Source organism: Mesoplodon mirus, assembly GCF_964341445.2.
Source record: "Mesoplodon mirus genome assembly, chromosome: 5".
NCBI lineage: Eukaryota > Metazoa > Chordata > Mammalia > Artiodactyla > Ziphiidae > Mesoplodon > Mesoplodon mirus.
In genome coordinates, this window is record NC_138980.1 from 78627318 (window position 1) to 78649964 (window position 22647).

Here is a 22647-nt window from a genome sequence, read left to right on the forward strand (position 1 = left end):
CCTTTTATTTCTTTTACTTCTCTGATTGCTGTGGCTAGGACTTCCAAAACTATGTTGAATAACAGTCGTGAGGATGGACATCCTTGTCTTGTTCCTGATCGTAGAGGAAATGCTTTCAGTTTTTCACCGTTGAGAATGATGTTTGCTGTGGGTTTGTTGCATATGGCCTTTATTATGTTGAGGTAGGTTCCCTCTATGCCTACTTTCTGGAGTTTTTATCATAAGCAGGTGTTAAATTTTGTCAAAAGCTTTTTCTGCATCTATTGAGATGATCATATGTTTTTTATTCTTCAGCTTGTTAATGTGGTGTATCACACTGATTTGTGGAAATTGAAAAAACCTTGCATCCCTGAATAAATCCCACTTGATCATGGTGTATGATCCTTTTAATGTGTTGTTCAATTCTGTTTCCTAGTATTTTGTTTAGGATATTTGCATCTATGTTCATCACTGATATTGACCTGTAATTTTCTTTTTTTGTGATAACTTTGTCTGGTCAGAGGGTAGATGTCAACTCTTCTCTGAATGTTTGATAGAATTCACCTGTGAAGCCATCTGGTCCTGGCCTTTTGTTTGCTGTTAGATTTTTAATCACAGTTTCAATTTCAGTACTTGTGAGTCATATTTTCTGTTTCTTCCTGGTTCAGTCTTGGAAGGTTATACCTTTCTTATCTGTCCATTTTTTCTAGGTTGTCCATTTTATTGGCCTAGAGTTGCTTGTAGTAATCTCTCATGATCTTTTGTATTTCTGCAGTGTCAGTTGTTACTTCTCCTTTTTCATTTCTAAATCTATTGACTTGAGTCTTCTCCCTTTTTTTCTTGATGAGTCTGCCTAAAGATTTATCAATTTTGTTTATCTTTTCAAAGAACCAGCTTTTAGTTTCATTGATCTTTTCTATTTTTTCTTCATCTCTATTTTATTGGGTTGGCCAAAAAGTTCATTCAGTTTTGAGTAAAAATAAAAGACACATTTTTTCATTTTCACCAAGAATTTTATTGAACAATGTATTTACTAATTGAATGAACTTTTTGGCCAACCAAATATTTATTTTTGCTCTGATCTTTATGATTTATTTCCTTTTGCTAATTTAGGGTTTTTTTTTGTTTTTTTTTTTTTGCTGCTGTTGTTCTTTCTCTAGTTGCCCAACAAGGTGGAAATTTTAAAAAGTTATGAAGACATAGGTGAATAAAGTAAATTTTGATTGGGATGAAACAGAGGAAACAGGAGATTCACAAAACTTATCCCAGCAGGGTAGAAATCTTCAGATGACCATTAAGAAACAGGATGAATAAAACAGACATAGGTGGGATTAAAACAGAGGTTTTAACACAGCACTACCAAAGGTTGAGTGGGACTCCCTGCTGGTTCCCCAACATTGAAGGGCCCCAAATAAGTCTGCTGTATTTATCCTAGTTAGGAGAAATTTTGAAAGTCTGAAGGTAGAAATGACAATGAGAAATTTAAGCAGCAATCAATTGGGGCAGTGACTAGGCAGATTAACCAAGATAAAGACTGACAAATGGGCCAAAACCCCTTGGCTCAATCCCTAGTTGGGCACCCAGAGACTTTTGTACAAGTGAGTAAAATGGTCAGGAGTGGAGAAGAGAAGTTTCCAGGAGTAGAAACAGGAGTCCCTTGAGCTGTGTTACCAAAGTCCACTAGTGAAGGCCTGATGTGTGCTACAATTAGACTGAAAGAAAGTAAAAATGTAATGGTTGATAGGATTATGAAAGTTGAATGTTTAAGCAGGTATAACATAAAGAAGTGTGTCTCCTTTACCTGGATGGATATTTGGCTGGGGGACACTTCCCCTACCTAGTATTACAAAACCAAAACCCACTGATGAAGCCTCAATGGGGGCTACAGTGAGGAACATAAGTGATGATAAGTTTGTAGGAGACTTGGTGTGTTTGAACTGGTTTCACGTGAAGTGACTTTTTTTTTCACCTGATTATATTTTGGGGATGGACACTGTATCTCACTGGAGAATGTTTCCCTTATCTAGTATTGTAAAACAGAAGAGATGGAAAGCCACCCTTCAGGCATTATTAACTGGACATGCAGTTAATGTCCTGCAGTGTGGAATAGAAGTTGGAGTGCTGGTAGGGACAAAATGCTCTGCACCACAGCCCTATGTGGAACGTAGACTGAGGCTTACGGCAAAAATCTGTGAGTGCCTCCCAGCAATGACTACCTGAACTTTGAACTAGAGAATTTCCATTTGAGGGGTGTTTACTACCTAGCCACTGGACATTATTAATTGAAGCTACTCATATGACTAAAGGACATAAAATGATATTGAAATGTGAAATACCCGAAATGTCTAGGATGATGGAGAAACACCCTAATAGGGATGGCAGTGTCCGGACGAGTTCCACCATAATGGAAACGGTTTATACAGGATCATGCTGTCTGGAGAATACAGGGAGGAGACTAACAAGCTCAGTGTCTCTTTTCCTCTAGGACAGATTTTGGAGTCACCTGAGAAGCTGCCGGAACCGACTGCCATGTAGACAGTGCCCTATGAACAGCTCTTAACTGAACAACCAAGAGCTGCTTGGTTTATGGGTAGCAGTTCCAAGGTGGATGGATAACATACTATTTGGAAGTCCACTGCTCTGACTGAGGAAGGTAATAACAAATCAGACGGGCAAGGCTGAACTGCATACTGTTTTCCCGGCAGTGATGAAAGAATTGAACAGTGATATAGTCTCCTATCTTCTGGTTTTTACTGAGTCATGGGCAATGGTCAATGGCCTGGCCATATGGTCAGGGAGGAGGGCAATGGAAACCTGGCCTATTAAAAGGATGCCCATATGGGACCCACAACCCTGTGGAAATCACTGTGGGAACTGGAGGGATGCATTAAAGTAGAACATGTTGATGCCCATCAGAACTCCTTTCTAGGCTTGGAAGGTGAATGCAATCAACAAGCAGATATCCCCCTGCTCGCTCTCAAGACGGCCACCTGGGTCCATGAAGTGAGTAAATATGGGGTTAGTGCAGCAATGCAGAGATGGGCTGAATCTAGACACATTCTTCCTGTACACTCTGAGGCACAAAATGCCAATAAAAACTGTTCTGTCGACCAGCAAAAAAGACAGACTGCAGATGGCTATGTGGCAGATTTCCTGTTAGGAAGGCCCTGAACATAGCTAGCAAGTTAGTTGGTAGCCTCGGGGGACTACAAACGGTTCTTCACAGGTAGAGACAGTGACTCTAGGCGGGGCTTTTCTTACCCAGTGATAGAGGCAAATGCTCAGTTACAGTTTCTGGTTCAGCACACTATGTTTTTTTTTTTGTTTTTTTTTTAAACACCTTTATTTTAACCATGTTTTAAATCTTTGTTACAATTCCTAAGGGCCTATAGGGCAAGATGTGCCTTCACTCCATCTGGAAAAATGGGGCTAACAGTGATTGCTGCTATATGGGCTGGTGGTAAAGACAGCCCACCTGTTCTGCACCTATGTAACCTTAACTTATCTGAATAGAAGTGGATGAGGGGGAGGCACCTGCTAGACTAATACTGCTGTCTGTAATCTAGACCAGCACAGTCGCTGAACCTAATGTCCCTTCCAAAGGTGGAAAAGTTTGGGTATGAATGGAGAAAAGGAAAAAAGGAAAAAAAAAAAAAGGCTCAGAGCAAGAGATGATACCGTCTCTTAGCTCTATTATACCACATGCCTGAAAGGGTGAAGCCATATACTGTATCTCTGACACCCCTCCTGCTGTTTTTTTAAATTGAAGTATAGTTGGTTTACAATGTTGGGTTAGTTTCAGGTATACAGCAAAATGATTCATTTATACATATGTATGTACAGATCTATTTTTCGGATTCTTTTTCATTATAGACTACTACAAGATATTGAATACTGTATGGCACAGGAAACTGTAAGTCCTTGTTATCTACTTTTTATATAGTAGTGTGTATCTGTTAACCCTAAACCCCTGATTTATCTCCTTGCCCCACCCCCCCCACTATCCCCTTTGGTAACCAAAAGTTTGCTTTCTATGTCTCTGAGTCTATTTCTGTTTTCTAAGTAAGTTCATTTGTACCATTTGTTTTTTACATAGAAGTGATATGTATTTGTCTTTCTCTGACTTACTTCACTTAGTATGATAATCTCTAGATCCATCCATGTTGCTTCAAAATGACATTATTTCATTCTTTTTAATGGCTGAGTAATATTCCATTGTATATATGTACACCACATCTTCTTTATCCAGTCATCTGTTGATGAACATTTAGGTTGATTCCATGTCTTGGCAATTGTAAATAGTGCTGCTGTGAACATAGGGGTGCATGTATCTTTTCAAATTAGAGTTTTTGTCTTTTCTAGGTATATGCCCAGGAGTTGGATTGCAGGATCATATGGTAGCTCTATTTTTAGTTTTTCATGGACCCTCTATACTGTTCTCCATAATGGCTGTACCAATTTACATTCCCACCAACAATGCAGGAGAGTTCCCTTTTCTCTACACTCTCTCCAGCATTTATTATTTGTATACTTCTTGATGATGGGCATTCTGACTGGTGGGAGGTGATAACCTCATTGTGGTTTTGATTTGCATTTCTCTAATAATTATTGATGTTGAGCATCTTTTCATGTGCCTGTTGGTCATCTGTATGTCGTCTTTGAAGAAATGTCTCTTTGGGTCTTCTGCCCATTTTTTGATTGGGTTTTTTTTTGTGGTAGAGTTTTATGAGCTGTTTGTATATTTTGGAGATTAATCCCTGTTGGTTGCTTCCTTTGCAAATATTTTCTCCCACTCTGCAGGTTGTCTTTTCATTTTGTTCATGGTTTCCTTTGCTGTGCAAAAGCTTTTAAGTTTAATTAGGTCCCATTTGTTTATTTTTGGTTTTATTTCCATTACTCTGGGAGACGGATCCAAAAAAATATTGCTGTGATTTATGTCAAAGAGTATTCTGCCTATGTGTTCCTCTAAGAGTTTTATAGTATCCAGTGTTACATTTAGATCTTTAATCCACTTTTGAGTTTATTTTTGTACATGGTGTTAGAGAATGTTCGAATTTCGTTCTTTTACATGTAGCTGTCTACTCTTTCCAGCACCACTTATTGAAGACACTATCTTTTCTCCATTGTATATCCTTACCTCCTTTGCTGTAGATAAACTGACACACCTGTGGTCAATTAATTTCCAGACTTTCTATCCTGTTACATTAAATCTATGTTTTGATGACTAGCTTTGTGGCATAGTCTGAAGTCAGGGAGTGTGATTCCTCCAGCTTCATTCTTCTTAAGATTGTTTTGGCTATTAGGGGTCTTTTGTGTTTCCAGCCAAATTTTAAAACTATTTGTTGTAGTTCTGTGAAAAATACAATTGCTAATTTGATAGGGATTGCACTGAATCTGTAGATTGCCTTAGGTAGTATGGTCATTTTAACAATATTGATTCTTCTACATGGTATCTTTCCATTTGTTTGTGTCATCTTCAATTTCTTTCATCAGTCTTAAAACAGTTTTTGGAGTACAGGTCTTATGCCTCCTTACATAGGTTGATCCCTAGGTATCTTATTCATTTTGATGTGAATGGTAAATGGGATTGTTTCATTAATTTCTTCCTTAATTTCTCTTTCTGAGAACTTAAGAAAACAATTTCCACTCCTGCTTTTGAAATCTGCAAACCCATGTGCCCTCATGCTCGGAGACATTCTCATGATATGACAATGTACTAAATAGTTAATGAGAAACTGGGATGCCAGTAATGTGCCAGTATCATTTATCATTTATGAATGTTTTACTATAAGGGATCCATGTTCAAAGACCAGGGAGTGGATTGTGATATTTTGATTTATAAAATATTTATCTGGTCTTCAACATTGGTTTCTGGCACAGAGCTCCTAGGAACTTGGCTGGTTGCCAAGGGAAGAGGGTTGGAAATTTCAGTCCTATTTATTCCTCCCCCGCAGGCCCCCTGCACCTCTGAAGAGGGGACTGGAGGTTTGAATCAATCACCAATAGCCAATGATTTAATCATCATGCCCATCTAATGAGGCCTCCATAAAAACCTAAAAAGGATAGGGTTTAGACAGTTTCTTGGTTGGTGAAGGTGTGGAGATTTGGAGAGAGTGGAGCACTAGGAGAGGGTATGGAAGCTCCACCTCCTTTCTCCATAGCTTGCCCTATGCATCTCTTCCATCTGGCTGCTGTGGACTTATATCCTTTTATAATAAACCTGTGATCTAGGGTGAAGTGGGTTTCCTGCATTCTGTGAGCTACTCTAGCAAATTAATCAAACCCAAAGAGCAGGTTATGAGAATCTCTGATTTCCTCTGATATATACAGCCAGTCAGTCAGAAGTTCAGGTAACAACCTGGACTTGTGATTGATAGGTGTCTGGAAAGGAGGGGTGCAGGCAGTCTTGTAGGACTGAGCCCTTAACCTGTGGGATCTGACACTATTTCTAGGCAGAAAGGTGTCAGAATTGAGTTGATAGGAGAACTGCTAGGTGGCATGGGGGAAACTATCCACACACACACTGGAATTCATTTCAGAACCCTTTTTAATGTTCTAATAAATACATTTCAAACTTTTATTAGTTTTACCATTTACTTCTTAAGTGATACTGACTGTATTATAATTTATTTTTTGGTTAGGTTACAAGCTAGTCTCACAGAATAAAATGGAAAACTTTCTACCTCTATGCATGAGAATCATGTATTCTTTGAATACCTTGTAGACCTCATACCACCATTAAAACAGTGATGTTTTTGGAGCTAGATGAAACTCTTGCATCAAAAGGCTTCACTAAGATAATTAGGTTAAATCTTATGAAACTGCCAAAATTTGACTGGTTTTGACTTCAATGAGCAATTCTGTATGGTTCAACCTAATGGTTATAAACTGCCATTGTTGATTCAAGAATATTTTCCTAGAAAATCAACCGTTTTCTGTAATTTTTCTAAATTATTGTATAACAGCGTACAATCTTCTAATCACCTTCACATTGGAGTGAGTTTAACAGTACCATGTATAAAATTGTTTTCTTCAACTTCTGAAGAGAAATTTTGGTAAAATTATGGTATAAGTAAGTAAAGGTTCAATAAACTTAAAAATTCCAAGCATAAATTCTTATTCCCCATCTAACCTGTAAACCCCTAAGAAGGCCACAGGTTGCTTTCAGGGGCTCTGTAAACATGTGAGCCAAATTTATATGCGAGTGCATACAGCATACATGCATGCTCTTGGGGGAGAACCCAGTAGCTTTAGCAAATTCTCAAATACCTAAAGTCCCAAATAACTTTAGAGAGTTTTGAAATGACATTTAACAAGGTACATACATAAAAATGTGATGGAAATTCTATTAAATGGAAGACAGGAAAAATACCATTTCAGAGTACAAAGATTCCAAGGTAAATAAACTTACATTCTATTTCATTTAAGAAAGAATTAAAAGTACATAAAAATATAGAAGGAATGAAAACCATTTTATATTAATGCTAACATTCTTCTGCTAACTATGTGGCTAGGTAAACATTTTTCAACAAACCGAAAAGACATGTGACTTTCATCCAAGGTTTGTAAACTTCTAAATGTGTTTCTACATGTTTTTACAGATGAACAAACAACTAAAGAGGAAGATGAGGACAAAGAAAAAAGAACTAGAGTAACAGCGGAAAATAAAATGTGAGATAAAGGAGACAGTTAATGAAAGGTGAACATAAAATAGGTAAATTTTTTTCTGATCCCAAGGTAGTGAACACAATCATAAAAAGAGCAATGAGAAACAATGAGAAAAAGAGCATTAACCATGTAATGGCTTACCTTGACAAAGACCACTGGAAAACAAAAGTAGGGAGGTACTGAAACAACATGGAAGGAATAGAAAATTGAAAGGCAAAGAGAAAAGGCTAAAAGGAAAAAGAGTGAAGCAAAATCAAGAATATACCATATTTCCAATGAAAAATCTTATTTTGAAAACAGTATTTCAGGTTTCTCTGAAGCATAATGAAAAAGAAAAGGATAAAACTAACCTGTTGTACAAATTCCAAGGGTACTGGTGTGGCTTGTGTAAATGCTTCTAGATGAATACCATGCACAGGGTCTTCAACTATCAGACAGCCAATATCAAACCATCTGCAACAGAATGTATGAGTTTCACGTTGTGTATGTGCTAAATGAGTTATGGTACTCATAGATAAATAGATAGATAGAATAGATAAAGTACTAACATTCAGATAAAACATTACCAGATTGATTACAAAAATATTTCCTTGAAATTTTCAACAGGATAATCTATAAAACAACATATAAAATTACCCTGTTGGCTTAATTCAGAGAAGGAAAAACAACAACAAAGAAAAAATAATTGAAAATTTCTCATCATGGAAAGTTCCTTTTCTTGCTAAGATTTGGAGAAAAGAATGGCAAGTAAGGGTGTTCAAATATGCAACAGATAAATCTACTCATTTGAAAATGCAAATAACATCATAATTTAAAATGTCACTTGCTAAAATATGGGAAATTTTATATTACCAACTCTATAATTAATATATAGCCAAGTTGCAAAGTTACTATAAAAATATTTCTGAATTGTTCACAACGAATCAGTCTTTGAAAACAGCCTCATGAAATCAAGAAAACTTTCTTCAATTTAAAGATACACGTAAAAAGTGATACAGTTAAAAACTGACTTAGGTGAGGCCATCTGTAACATCACTAGCATTTTAACTAGCCAGAATCAGGAAATCATGAGTTTAAATGACAAGATGCAGAGCAATAAAATTTTAAAATATACAGATTAAAGTGCAATGACTATATGATTAGGAAACTTATTTACATATTCAAAGAAACAACAAAACAATATGTAGAATAACTTTGAGTGTTAAAATGGCAGTTTATAATGTCTGTAGTATGCACATCCTAAAACTTTGCTTTAAATTAAGAACCTTATTTTATTTATTATATGAATCATTATTTTAAATAATTTATTTGGTATATGATGAATCAGTATTTTATTTTACATGATTTGTGTATTATGCAGACGGCAGAGAATACTTGTAGTGACTAAGCTTCCAGGCACAGCACGGACGTCCTGAAAAGCAGCAACCCTGAAGGTACGAGCAGTCTCCCCTACACTGCCGGTGAACACACGAGAAAAACTCCCCTTCCTCTCCAAACCACTGTCACGCTCCCGAGCGTGTCAACCTGGACGTCCCGTTCTTCTCAACTCACATCTCAACTGCTGTCACTGTCATGCCCACCGAGACCTCCTCCATTTCCCTAACTAGTGCTATTGGCTGAGGAAACGTCTTCTCCCTCCTTCCTCCTGTCCTTCCACCCCACTCTCACTCCCCACCCATCAGGAGGAAGAGTGTTGGTCTCCACTGTTCACACTCAAGGACAATTGCTAAGGAATGCTCTCCTCCTCACCCTCTCCATGCAGTTGGTGAAATAAGATAGACTTGACCAATCCTATATGGAAGCTACTTGGACTTAAAAAAGGCTTAAGAATGGTGGTTCCAAGACATTTAGATTTCATGTAGCAGAAAAAAATCAAAATAGCACCTGAGGAGCTGACACAGGTATGCCAATTTGTATTTTATCAAAGAAAGACCATCCACTACCACCAGGTCCCTTCACAGAAGGACATTTTAACCCATTTCACACATAACCCTTGGTTTTAGAACTTGATAGGTTAATCTCAGAATAAGGACAGTTCATGCTTACACAGGTTATTTTTCCATTTTGGTATAAAACATGCTAATTTTCCTCATGTAGCATGAACTGATACAAAGTTTATCACAAATAGCTAGGTCTGGCTTTACTATTAGGAGCCAAACACCAATGGTCTTTTCTTGACTCAGTTATAAGCATGTATTTCCCTGACTTTATCTTCTGTGCATTTCTCATGGGAACACCACAGAGAGAAGTAGCCAAAGCAAACTATCAAGTGTTTTGGGTCATGGGTTTGCTATTTGTTCTCATGTCCTTCCTCTAATCCCCTTCTGTATCTTAATATTACAGCCTTTTCATCCTCTCTCCTCAAACCGTACTGGAAACCATCCACAGACTTTCCTAATACCATTTACTATTCCTAATCTTCCTTATTTGCTAGTCTTCTGCTCAAAAAAAGGTAGGAAAAATACCACATCTAGGTATGATGGAGCAGTTGATGGCAGACCAATGCTCCCAATGAAAAGCTGGATGAGTATACAAGTCATATCTAATGGTATCCAAGAGCTGTAGAAGCAAGGAAGACAAAATGGAGTAACATTCTGGACAGGGACAACCTTTCAAAGGTATGCTGAAGACTTTCAGCTGACCCTGAGCACAACCCAACCTGGACTCAGGTCAGTCTATCTAAAGTGCACCAAACTACCCCTTCCACACACCTCACTACTCTGTTTATTAGAGGGAAGAGTGAACCTTCTCAAAATTACCTCAAGACTCTCGAGTTTCTTATAAACAATGCCTGGCTTTCAAAGATTATGAGGCATCCACAAAGACAGCACCTTATCATCACACCAAAAGGAGGCTAAAAGAGGCCCACACACTGGATTCAGTAGACAAAGATCTTAAAATAAATATGACTCATATTCAAGGAAAGAGAGAGGTAAAGAAAGATAGTTGAAATAGAAAATATAGGTATTCAATAGTAAATTAAATCTACTTTTTAAAAAAAAATCAATGTATGGGCTACACAGCAGAAGACAGGTAAACAGAAGATACTCGAACTAAAGAACAGAGAGAAAAATCAGAGGAAGGTAGGGGAAAGAGGGGACTGACCAAATGAGAACTCTGAGGCACAGTCAGAAGGTGAACAAGCATGTAATTATAGTCCTAGAAAGAGAAAAAATGGGCCAGAAGCCAATTCTGAAGATAGAATGGCCAAGAACTTTCCAAAACTGATGAAAGACATAAATCCAATGAAAGAAAGAATCAAGCTCAGGGAATCCACAAAAATTCAATACCTAAGCAAGCACATACCCCTGTACATACCATAAAACTGCAAAAATAAAATGACAGAAAAAATCCTAAATGCAGCTAAACAATACATTCTCTTCACAGAAACAAGCTGGATAGCTGATGTAACAGAAATGATGGAAGCCAGAAAACAGTACAACAGCATCTTTAAAGTACTGAAAGAAAAGATCTGCCGATCCAGACTTCTACATCCAGAAAAAAACACCCTGTGAAAATAAAGGTGCTTCAAGGCACTTTCAGACAAAAGCTGAGAGAACTCCTGGCTAAAGTCTTCCATCACAATGTATATAGTACCAAAGGATGCTCTTTAGGCAGAATGAAAATGATCCCAGACAGAAAAACCAAAAATGCAGGAAAGAATTCAGAGAATAAATATAAGTGAATGGAGTGTACAGAACTATACTAATATCTTAGGAGTTTAAAATATATACACAATTAAGATACTTAACAATACTGCAAAAGATGGTGGTAAATGGTATTGAAAGTAGTTCAGTATTATCAAAAGTCATAGTTTTTATTAAAACATAATACATGGAAAAAGGCACAATGGAATCTCTAAGGTAGCCCTTAAATGAATATTTCATTTTTCCCCTCTGTTAACCTTTTAATATTCATCATCACTGGATGGTTGCTTGGTACTTACACAGAAAGTTCAAACTTCCCAACCTAGCAATCAAAGCTCTTCAGTCTGTCCCCAAACTACTTTTTGATTTCCTATCCAACAGTGTTCAGCCAAGCTGATAAAATCACTGACCCCAGAATACATCTTAATCATCTTCACACTTTTCCTCCATGCAGAATGTCCTACCTATTCTTTTCTACTTAACCAAATTTTACCTACTCTTCAAAATTCAGCTCAAGTCCCAATCATTCACGACTCTTATCTGACACTATCTCCACATAAAGTTAATTCCACTGAAAATGCACATAGCATTTTATGTACAGCCCACGTGCAGCAACGAAGACCCAATGCAGCCAAGAATTTAAAAAATAAAAAAAAATATGTTCCTCTATTGACAGGTGTTTGGTGATACCTATCAGTGTGAAAAGATATTTTTAAAAAAATGATGAATTATGTTGCTGGAGCTTTTTTCCAAACTAAATAGATGAGAGGTAGTGTTCAACAGAACTCAAACCTAGTGACTGCCTCCAGGCCCTCTTGCCATACCTTCCATTACTCTGAATGACTGTGTAAATGATTGTTACTGGAGGTCAATATCCAAGCCAATAACTAAACCACTGTATCATATGTAATTGATTATTAATACAATCTTAGCATGCAGGGAATACAATGTCCATTTTATAATTAAAAAGGAGAAATAAGAGTAGAAATGTGAGCTGAGCTACACAGGTCACATAGCTAGATGACAGAGCTAGACCAGAACGTAATTTTCTCTCTGGTTCTAAAATAGGATACATTTTTTTTACTAGATATTCAGTGTAAGCAATCATATTTTGCTCCTAAGAGAAACATAATAAGCCTCTTACTGAACCATTATACGCCAACAAACGGGACAACCTAGAAGAAATGCATAAATTCCTAACAACATACAACCTACTAAGACTGAATCAAAAAAAACAGAAAATCTAAACAAATGGATTACTTGTAAGGAGACCAACTCAGTAATCAAAAACCTCCCAACACACAGAAGTCCAGAACCAGATGGTGTCACTGGTGAATTCTACCAAAGATTTAGAGAAGAATTAATACCAATCTTTCTCAAACACTTCCAAAAAATAGAAGATGAGACACACTTCCAAACTCATTTTACAAGGCCAGCATTACCCTGATACCAAGCCCAGAAAAGGACACTACACAGAAGAAAATTAAAGGCCCAATATCCCTGAAAAACAGAGATGTAAAAATCCTCAATGAAATACTAGGAAACCGAATTCTACAATGCATTAAAAGGATCTATACCATAATCAAGTGGGATTTACTCCAGGGATGCAAGGATGGTTCAAAATGTGCCAATCAATCAATGTGATACACCACATTAACAAAATGAAAGATAAAATCATATGATCATGTCAACAGAGCTATAAAAAGTATTGGACAAAATTCAACACCCATTAATGACAAAAACTCTCAACAGAGTGGATACAGAAGGAACATACCTCAACATAATCAAAGTCATATATGGCAAGCCCATAGCTAATATACTCAACAGTGAAAAGCTAAAAAGCTTTACCTCTAAGATCAAGACAAGAATGTCCACTCTTCCCACTTTTATTCAGCATGGTATTGGAAGTCCTAGTCAGAGTAATTAGGCAAGAAAAAAAATGCATCCAAATCAGAAAGGAAGAAGTAAAACTGTCACTATTTGCACATGACATATTATATATAGAAAAACCTAAAGCTACCACCAAAAAACTGTTAAAACTAGTAAATTCAGTGAAGTTGCAAGATACAAATTCAATACCCCAAAATTTGTTGTATTTCTATACACTAACAGCAAACTATCAGAAGAAAAAAATTTTAAATACCATTTACAATTACATCAAAAAGAATAAAATAGTTAGGAATATATTTAACCAAGCAGGTGAAAGATGTCTACTCTGAAAACTGTAAGACATTGATGAAAGAAACTAAAGAAGACACAAATAAATGGAAATATATTCCATACCCATGGACGAGCAGAATGAACATTGTTAAAATGTTCCTATTACCCAAAGGAAGCTACAGACTCAATGCAATCCCTATCAAAATTCCAATGATATTTTCCACAGAAATAGAACAAACAATCCTAAAATTTGTATGCAACCACAAGACCCTGAATAGCCAAAGCAATCTTGAGAAAGCAGAGCAAAGCTGGAGGCAACATGCTCCCTGATGTCAAATTATAATACACAGCAACAGTAATCAAAACAGTATGGTACTTGCATAAAAAACAAAAATATAGATCAATGCAATAGAGCCCAGAAATAAACCCATGCATTTATGGCCAATTAATTTATGACAAAACAGCCAGGAATATGCAATGGGGAAAGGACAGTCTCTTCAATAAAAGGTGTTGGGAAAACTGGACCACAATTTTACACCAGACATAAAAATTAATCAAAATGGATTAAATACTTGAGCATAGCATCTGAAACCATAAAAAACTCCTAGAAGAAAACATAAGCAGTAAGCTCCTTGATATCTGTTGTGGCAATCATGTTTTTTGGATTTGACACCGAAAGCAAACGCAACAAAATCAAAAACAAGTGGGACTACATCAAACTAAAAAGTTTCTGCACAGCAAAGGAAACTATCAACAAAATGAAAAGGAAACCTACCAAATGTCAGACAATACCTGCAAATCATATATCTGATATGGGGCTAATATCCAAAATATATAAAGAACTCATACTAATCAACAGCAAAAACCAAACAATTCAATAAAAAAATGGGGAGAAGATCTGATTAGCCTCCTTTTCCAAAGATGACATATAGATGGCCATATGTGAAAAGGTGCTCAACATCACTAATCCTCCAGGGAAATGCTAATCAAAACCACAATAAGATAGCACCTCACACTGTTAGAACGGCTATTATCAAAAAACAAGAAATAACAAGTGTTGACGAAGAGGTGGAGAAAAGGGAACCCTTGTGCACTGTTGGTGGGGCTGTAAATTGGTACAACCACTATGGAAAACAGTATGGAGGTTCCTCACAAACTGAACTACCAAATAATCCATAAATTTCACTTCTGGGTATTTATCCAAAGGAAACGAAACTACTAACTCAACAAGACATATGCATCCCCCTGTTCACTACAGCATTATTTCCAACAACCGAGGCATGGAAGCAACTTAAATGTCTGCTGATGATAAAGAAAATGTGATTTATACACACACTCACACATATATATGTATGTATATATACAATGAAATATTATTCCATTGAAAAGGAAGGAAAACCTTGCCATTTGCAGCAACGTGTGTGGACACTGAAGTCATTAAGCTAAGCTAAGTACATCAAATAGAGAAAGACAAATACTGTATGATCTCACATGTGGGGGGAAAAGCAAACTCACAGATACAAAAGACAGATTGGTGGATGCAGAGGCAGGGGTGGGAGGGGGAGTAAAATGGATAAAGGGGATTAAAAGGTACAAACTTCCAGTTATAAAATAAGTAAGTCATGAGAATATAATGGTACAGCATGGTGACTATAGTTAATAATACTTTTTGTACATTTGAAAAGTTGCTAAGAGAATAGATCTTGTCTTGTAAGTTCTCTAAAAAAATTATAACTATGTTAAAAAAAAATCCTCTTACTTGTCAGGAAGCAATTCTGCAATGAAGTTTTCTACTGATACAGCAGTCTGTTTTTCATGGATCACTCCAGTTCGACGTAAGCTATCTATCCGTTCCTGGGCACCCTGAAACAGTGTACATTATAAACTATTTTAAATTATTCGGTTTTAAACATACTAACTTATGACTGTATAAGTAATATGCATATACATTTATACACAAACACATATATACTCACTGTAAACATGAAAACAATACAGAAGCACACATATATACTCATTGTAAACATGAAAACAATACAGAAGCACAGAGAGTAAAAAGTGAAAAAGCCCCACTGTATTCCCCTCAGTATTAAGAGTCTGCAGTGCATCTTCCAAATTATTCCTATATGCATTATTATTTTGGTTGCTATCATGAAATGGATAATTTTTATATTACATGTTCTAATTGGTTATTACTAATATAAGGAAACTATGTGCTTTTTAATGTTGATCTGGCAAGAGGCCATCTTACTAAATAAAAATCATTTATCAATTCTAGTAGTTTTTTAGTTGATTCTCTCGAATTTTTCTAGGCAGGCAATCATATCAATAGCAAATATGTTTTTTCTCTTTCTTCTGATTCCTTTTATATATATAGCCTTTAAAGTTTACACCAAAATGACATTATTTTAACTTCAAATGTATGCATTACATCAAAGCTTACCATTTATGAAACAAAATTGAGGGGCTGAGAACACTATATAGATAACTCAAAATCATGAATTAAATATATACTTATGGCAGAAAACTAAAAGCTGGATTAATGAGGACAAGGTTGTTGTTTACTACTTTTATTTGAATCACTTCATAAAAGTGATCATGAATGATATGATAAGAATGTGTTCAAAAAGCAAGATAAAACTATTTCTGAATAAAACTAGTCATGGATAATACCCCTATTTTTATTACGAACAGCAGAGCTAAGCAGTGAATGAGATTAAGGGATCAATTCTTCTTCAAATGAAAATTAAGAAAGCTAGGATACTTCTAGAGACAACTGAATTTATTTCAGAGACAAGTAAAATAAAGAAGTGACAACTGTATGAGAACATGTAGGCCAATTTGTCATTAGCTTAGAAACATGAAAGATGAAAGAAGATATGAGTTAAACTACAATAAAATCAAGCTGTATTTTTGCTTACTCTTGTATCTCTGGTACCTAGAGTAGTGTCTAACCTAATAGGCAGCCAGTGAGAACTTACTACACGAAAAAGTGAACAAGGGAAAAACTAAGGGCTTCTGAAGGCCTATATGGCTAATATTAGGAATCTAAAGAGTGTAAATATGGCATCACCAAATCTAATAGTGAATGAGGAGGTCACTGTTGAATCTGAAAGAAAATACAATAGCTAAGATGAACTTAATTCTTTGTACTGGATAATGTAAATCTGCTCTGAAATTTGGGAGGAGTAAAATTCCCTCCTCCCAAAAGGTAGTTATGTCTAATTTTTACTATAAAGAAGTTTAAATAAATGTTAATTCAGTAAAAAACTATTAGGGGATTAGTGGGATGTTTAGAGATTCATCCGCAACTCTTCAAAGGTGCTATCTCAGCTACACACTACAACAAAATATTCCTAGATTTTATGCTCCCAGGAAACAGAAACTAAGTTGGTTCATTTTTTACTATCCTACAGCACAGGGCTTGATACTTCATAGGGTTCACAAAATATTGAACTGAAATTAATTAGCACCTATAAAAGATAGGATAATGAGTTAGGTAGACAAGTGTAATGCTTGTTTTTATGGAATCCAGAAGAGAAAATGAAGAGGGGGTAAATCAGCCTCTTTGCTCCTCTGACCACAACATTACTTAAATGTGGCATCTTTTGGCGTCACAGAGACACTTTGACATTAGTCACTACCAATGTTTTGAGAAGGGAATTTTAACTTTATTTTTCAGCAGTGTAGGGGATCAAAAATTAGGTAGTTTAGAGGCCACACTGAAGTAACTGTCTCAGAACTGAAGTAAGATGCAGAAATGCCTCTAGAGCTTATACTGTACTGAGAGCTTATACTAAGCAACTTGGTTCAGATAATCAAAATTCCATGCTTCTTCATAAATTCTTACAGCTATTAACTACATTTTTCTTGACTATAAGCTATAAAACGATGGTCATAAATATAATCGGCTTTTCAGTAAAATTAATACTTGGCATTGGAGAAGTTTCAGAAGCTTCCTAACTTTAACTACAGCTGATTTATTTCCTTAAACAATTTTATATGTTTAAAGGAAAACTTAAGTTTAGTCAAAAAAGACATTCACTTCAAATAAAATCTGATGGGGAGAAAAAAATCTGGGTTGAAAATTTAATATTCTACATTATTTTCTTTTTGTTAGTTCCCTCTACTGTTTCTGAAAAAAAAACAAACAGCTGGGAAAATTACAAATCACTTTCCTATATATATCAATTTCAATGAATTTTAATTTTAAGCTTGTATTAAAGATTGTGGAAAAGGAACACTTTTCTAAATTTGAAGGGCAAAAACCAATACTAAAACAAATCTGTCAAATACTAATAAAATCACAATATAAGCTGAACTATTAATATTCAGAAAATAAGATTTTTCTTACAGAAAAAAATCTCCATCAGCCTTTCAAGTTCAGTTTATACCGATCTGAAGTATCTTTTATGCAATGATATTTAACATAAAATATTTAAGACTCATGTTTTAAAAACCATGAAATTCTGAGTTATGTTCCAAAAATGTGGTGATCTATCATCAGAAATTATGAATGACAACTCTATCAGTTTTTTTATCAGTTTTTTTGAGAACAATTAGAAACCACAGGACTTGCAAGAAGATTTTACCAAGTCATTACATCATTTGCATTCTTAACATCTAAAACATTATTTTGAATTGTCCCTTCATATGACACTCAGGAGGATTTTAGGTTCCGAGGCAATCAGTGGGTGAGCAGTATATCTTTATTTTCTAATGGGAGAGGTCAGAGCTTATGAAGAGGAGATGAGAAAGGAGATGGCACGTTGCCTCCATTACAAGTATGTATTCAGGCAGAAAATTTTAGGAAAGAATACATATGGAAGTTGAGGAAGAAGCAGCTGAGTTCCTGAAAACTATCTGGGTCTACCTGGACCTTGTAAAATCTTTGCATGTCACCAGAGGTACTTATACACAAGTCTGAAGACCACTGTTTGATGGTAAAGGTACTATCAAAGTATAGCAACAGGTGGGCAGCTAGAGCTCTGGTAAGGGAAAAATCTCTATTCTCATATGGCTGACATGTTGTTAAACCAAAATTCAAAACAGATCCCAGGGTGAAAACATCTTCTGAATTAGACTGCTTACTTGAGGAAATAAATTATTAATTTAAAAAGTTTACCCTAGCACTTTAAATTCTATTGTTTGGGGTTTTATACCATGATATCTCAATAGGACTGCTAGATATTCATTTTAAAGAACATGAAGCACTATTCTAAAGGTTTATATCTGTAAACGAAACAAAGATCTCTGCTCTTGTAGAACTTAATTCTAGTGGGAAAAAAGCATTAAAAAATAAAAATAACATAAATGTAAATTATATGGTAAATCAAAAGATGCTGGCTGCTATAGGAGAAAGATCAGAGGAGGGCTAGAGGGATCAGGAGTGCAGGGCAGGTAGGTGCAGACTGCAGTATTGAACAGGGCGGTCAGGACAGGCCCCACTGTGGAGGGAAGATTTCAGTGAAGACTTGAAGGAGGTCAGAGAGTCAACCAAGTAGATATCTGAGGAAAGAGTGGCTCAGAGAGAGCTGTGAAAAGGCTGTGAGAAGAGAGCAGCCTGTCAGACAAGTGCAAAGACCTGCAAGGAGGCCAATGTGGCTGGCGTGGAGTGAGCAAGGGGGAAGACCAGAGAAAAGCAGAAGGCCGCTGGTGCAGCCACTGTTGAGAACAGCATGGAGGTTTCCTAAAAACCAAAAATAGAGCTGCCATATGATCCAGCAGTCCCACTCCTGGGCACATACCTGGAAAAGATGAAAACCCTAGTCCGAAAAGATACATGCACCCCACTGTTCACAGCAGCACTATTTACAATAGTCAGCTCATGGAAGCAACCTAAGTGTCCATCAACAGATGAATGGGTAAAGAAGATGTGGTGTGTATATACGATGGAGTATTACTCAGCCATAAAAAAGAATGAAATCATGCCATTTGCAGCAACATGGATGGACCTAAAGATTATCACACTAAGTGAAGTAAATCAGAGAAAGACAAATATTATATGATATTACTTATATGTGGGATCTAAAAAGATAGTACAAATGAACTTATTTACAAAACAGAAACAGACTCACAGACATAGAAAACTTATAGTTACCAAAGGAAAAAGGGTGGGGGGATAAATTAGGAATCTGAGATTAACAGATACACACTACTACATATAAAAGATAAACAACAAGGACATACTGTATAGCACAAGGAACTACACTCAGTATCCTGTAATAACCTATAAAGCAAAAGAATCTGAGAAAGGATATATATATACACATATATGTATATATATATGGTATAACTGAATCACTCTGCTGTATACCTGAAACAATGAAAATCAACTATACTCCAATTAAAAAAAAAAAAAAAAATAGAAGGCCAGTTCAGCCAGGCCATGTGGGGCTGTGGAAGCCTTGGTAAGGAATTTGGATTTTACACTCAGTGAAATATAAAGTTCTGAGAAGAACAGTGAAATGGTTTGATCTTGTATGTTGAAAGAATTACCCTGGCTACTCTGTTGAGGATAACATATAGGGCCACAAGGGTAGAAATGAGATGACCTATTAGGAGGTGAACCCAAGATTCCAGCAAGGCTTTGTGGTGGCTTCACCCAGGGTGGGAGCAATGGAGACAGTGACAAGCAGTCAGATGCTGGATGTATTCTGAAGGTACAGTGAGCAAGATTTCTTGATGAACTGGACATGGATAACGAGAGAAGTCAAGGATGACTCCAAGGTTTCTCATCTGAGAAAATGGAAGGACAGAGCCGTCATCAATTGAGATGGAGAAAGCTGCGGCGGGGGACAGGTTGGAAGGAAAGAAAAGCACTTGAATACTAGACATGATAAGTTTGAGACATTCAAGTAAAGGTATTAAAAAGGCAACTTTTAGGGCTTCCCTGGTGGCGCAGTGGTTGAGAGTCCACCGGCCGATGCAGGGGACGCGGGTTCGTGCCCCGGTCCGGGAAGATCCCACATGCCGCAGAGCCTGCGCGTCCGGAGCCTATGCTCCGCGACGGGAGAGGCCACAACAGTGAGAGGCCCGCGTACCACCAAAAAAAAAAAAAAAAAAAAAAAAAGGCAACTTTTGTATTAACCTAGTTTACGTGAGAGGTCTCTGCTGAAAATACAAACTAGAACTGTCAGCACACAGCTGGTACTCAAAGCCGTGGGACTGGTTGAGATCACCAAGAGAGTGAAGGTTAGATGAAGGGAAGGAGACCATCAGGAGGTTGGGGGAAAAGGAGGAGCCAGCAAAGGAAGCACAGAGGAATTAGTGAGGCAGGGAAGAAACCAAGTGTGGCATCCCCAAAGGCAAGCATAAAAGACATTACAGAGGAGTCTCAAAGCCAGTGGTAGGTCAAACAAGATGCACAACACTGGCGACCTTGAAAGCATTCTCGGTGGAGGGGTGAGGGTGAGAGCCTGGCTGGGGTGGGTTTAAGAGACTGAAGAGAAGAACTAGAGATAAAAGTGTTGGCAACTCTTTGCAAGTTTTGCTGCAAAACGAAGTGAAAACCTAGGGTTGGAGGTGATGGGGAAAGTAAGGTAAAAAAACTTGTTAAGGTTTTCTTTGGTTTATTTTTGTTTTTTAAGGTGGGAGCAGTGTTTACACGCCGATGAACTGTTCATTTGTTTTTGCGTGTTTGTATACTGATGGTAAAAAGTGTATGACAGGAAGGGCAGAACTCTTGGAACTTTACCACTTAGCACGCAAGAGGGGGCCAGGTCTACTATGGTAATGGGATTGGCTTGAGTATGTGACAAATTTTTTAACGGTAACAGTCCAGAAGACAAAGTATACGATATTCAAGTGGTGGTGTGAGTATGCAAGTGTGTGAAATTTGTTTTCAAAATAAGCCATTCTATTATCTGCCACTATTACATAGGGATTATATAGGTATCTATAGACTTAATCACAAATTCTTCTTCCCTCACCACCAAAAACTATGGCAGTGTCTTCCTTTGGTAAGTGCATTACTACTGGTAATGTAATTTAATAGGTCTCTATATGCTGATGAGACCTTGGCACACTCTGGTTATATACAGGCTTTGTGCCTATAACATGCCAGCTAGTCGGGTCTCTAAGGCAAGGTAGTTAAAAGGACAGGGAAAGGGAATACTCAAAGAAAGTAAGTTAAGAAAACTTTCTGGATGAGTGCCAAGTCCCCTCACCAAGTACTGGGTTAGCCAAAGTTTGTTCGGGTTTTTCCGTAACGGAAAATACAAGGGAAGAGGGGAACTTTGCCAGGTGTGTTTACAACCTGCTTACTAGAACCCCATTACTACTCTGGAAACTTCCAAATATATGAGAATCCCATAAACCACGAAGAAATACATAAAGTGTAAAGTATTATTAATAGTGATAGTAATAAAAAGCTTACAGGATTCAAGGGATATTATAATTTCAGTAATGGATTTAAACGTTAATACTGGGTTAAGAAGATCTCTTTCAGGACTAAAACTGCTTTCTTTCTGTGCTCTTGGCATGTGGTTCCTCCCTTCCCCCGAAAATCAAAACCTACTTTAGGTTTCTTTAAATTAAAACTCCACTGTATCTTCCTAACACTACAGAATTGTCTAATTAAAAACCAAATCAATATTTCAGTATGTAAAAACCCAAAAGCTCCATATAGACCATAGGATTATCATCAGAAATTTAAAAAAATGAACTGCCAGCTACTATATCCTGAAAAAGATGCTCTATTACTCACTTTTAATCCAGCTGCATAGCCCACTGGTTGTGGGGCAATGCTGGACTGCCCAGCTTCCCCTATCACCACAGCTAAGCCAAAAACCTCCTGGAAGGCATCTCGGACAGCGGCAACTTTTACTTCTTTATTTGACGTCACTACAATGTCCAGTTCACCTCCAGATTCTACAAAGACCAGAAGAAAATTTCAATTCCAAATTAAAATAATGAAATTATCATAATTACTACCATGCACTAACATTTTATTACATAATTACTCTTAACCTGGCAAAACAATGCAAGCTATAGATTACCTTTTTACTGGCTGAGGAAACTGAGGCTGATAAGGTCTCACCCAAGGTAACACAGCTACTTAGCGATGATGTCAGGACTCAAATCTAGGTCTGCATCTTTTCGCTACACTGCCTGATGCAAGCAGACACATTTCACCCTGTCATCTAATGGCATCTTACTCTGAGATTTCTCAAGAGAGCTGTTTGTACTGTGA

General features: G+C 36.8%; 1 protein-coding gene and 1 long non-coding RNA gene across 6 annotated transcripts in view; one reads left to right on the forward strand and one right to left on the reverse strand.

Moving 5' to 3' along the window:
- The window catches only part of PRRC1 (proline rich coiled-coil 1), a 47598-nt gene that overhangs the window by 8474 nt on the left and 16477 nt on the right, over positions 1–22647 (reverse strand). For all 5 annotated transcript variants that reach the window (XM_082623765.1, XM_082623767.1, XM_082623764.1 and 2 more), the window contains exons 6-8: positions 22162–22325; positions 15214–15317; positions 7998–8100 (exon numbers count right to left, since the gene is read on the reverse strand). In XM_082623765.1, coding sequence (XP_082479891.1) covers positions 7998–8100; positions 15214–15317; positions 22162–22325 — 371 coding nt within the window. The remainder of the gene's footprint in view (positions 1–7997; positions 8101–15213; positions 15318–22161; positions 22326–22647) is intronic.
- LOC309805662 lies at positions 1890–7877 on the forward strand. The gene is made up of 3 exons (XR_014294280.1): positions 1890–2632; positions 3853–3892; positions 7581–7877. It is a non-coding gene; the product is annotated as an uncharacterized lncRNA (long non-coding RNA).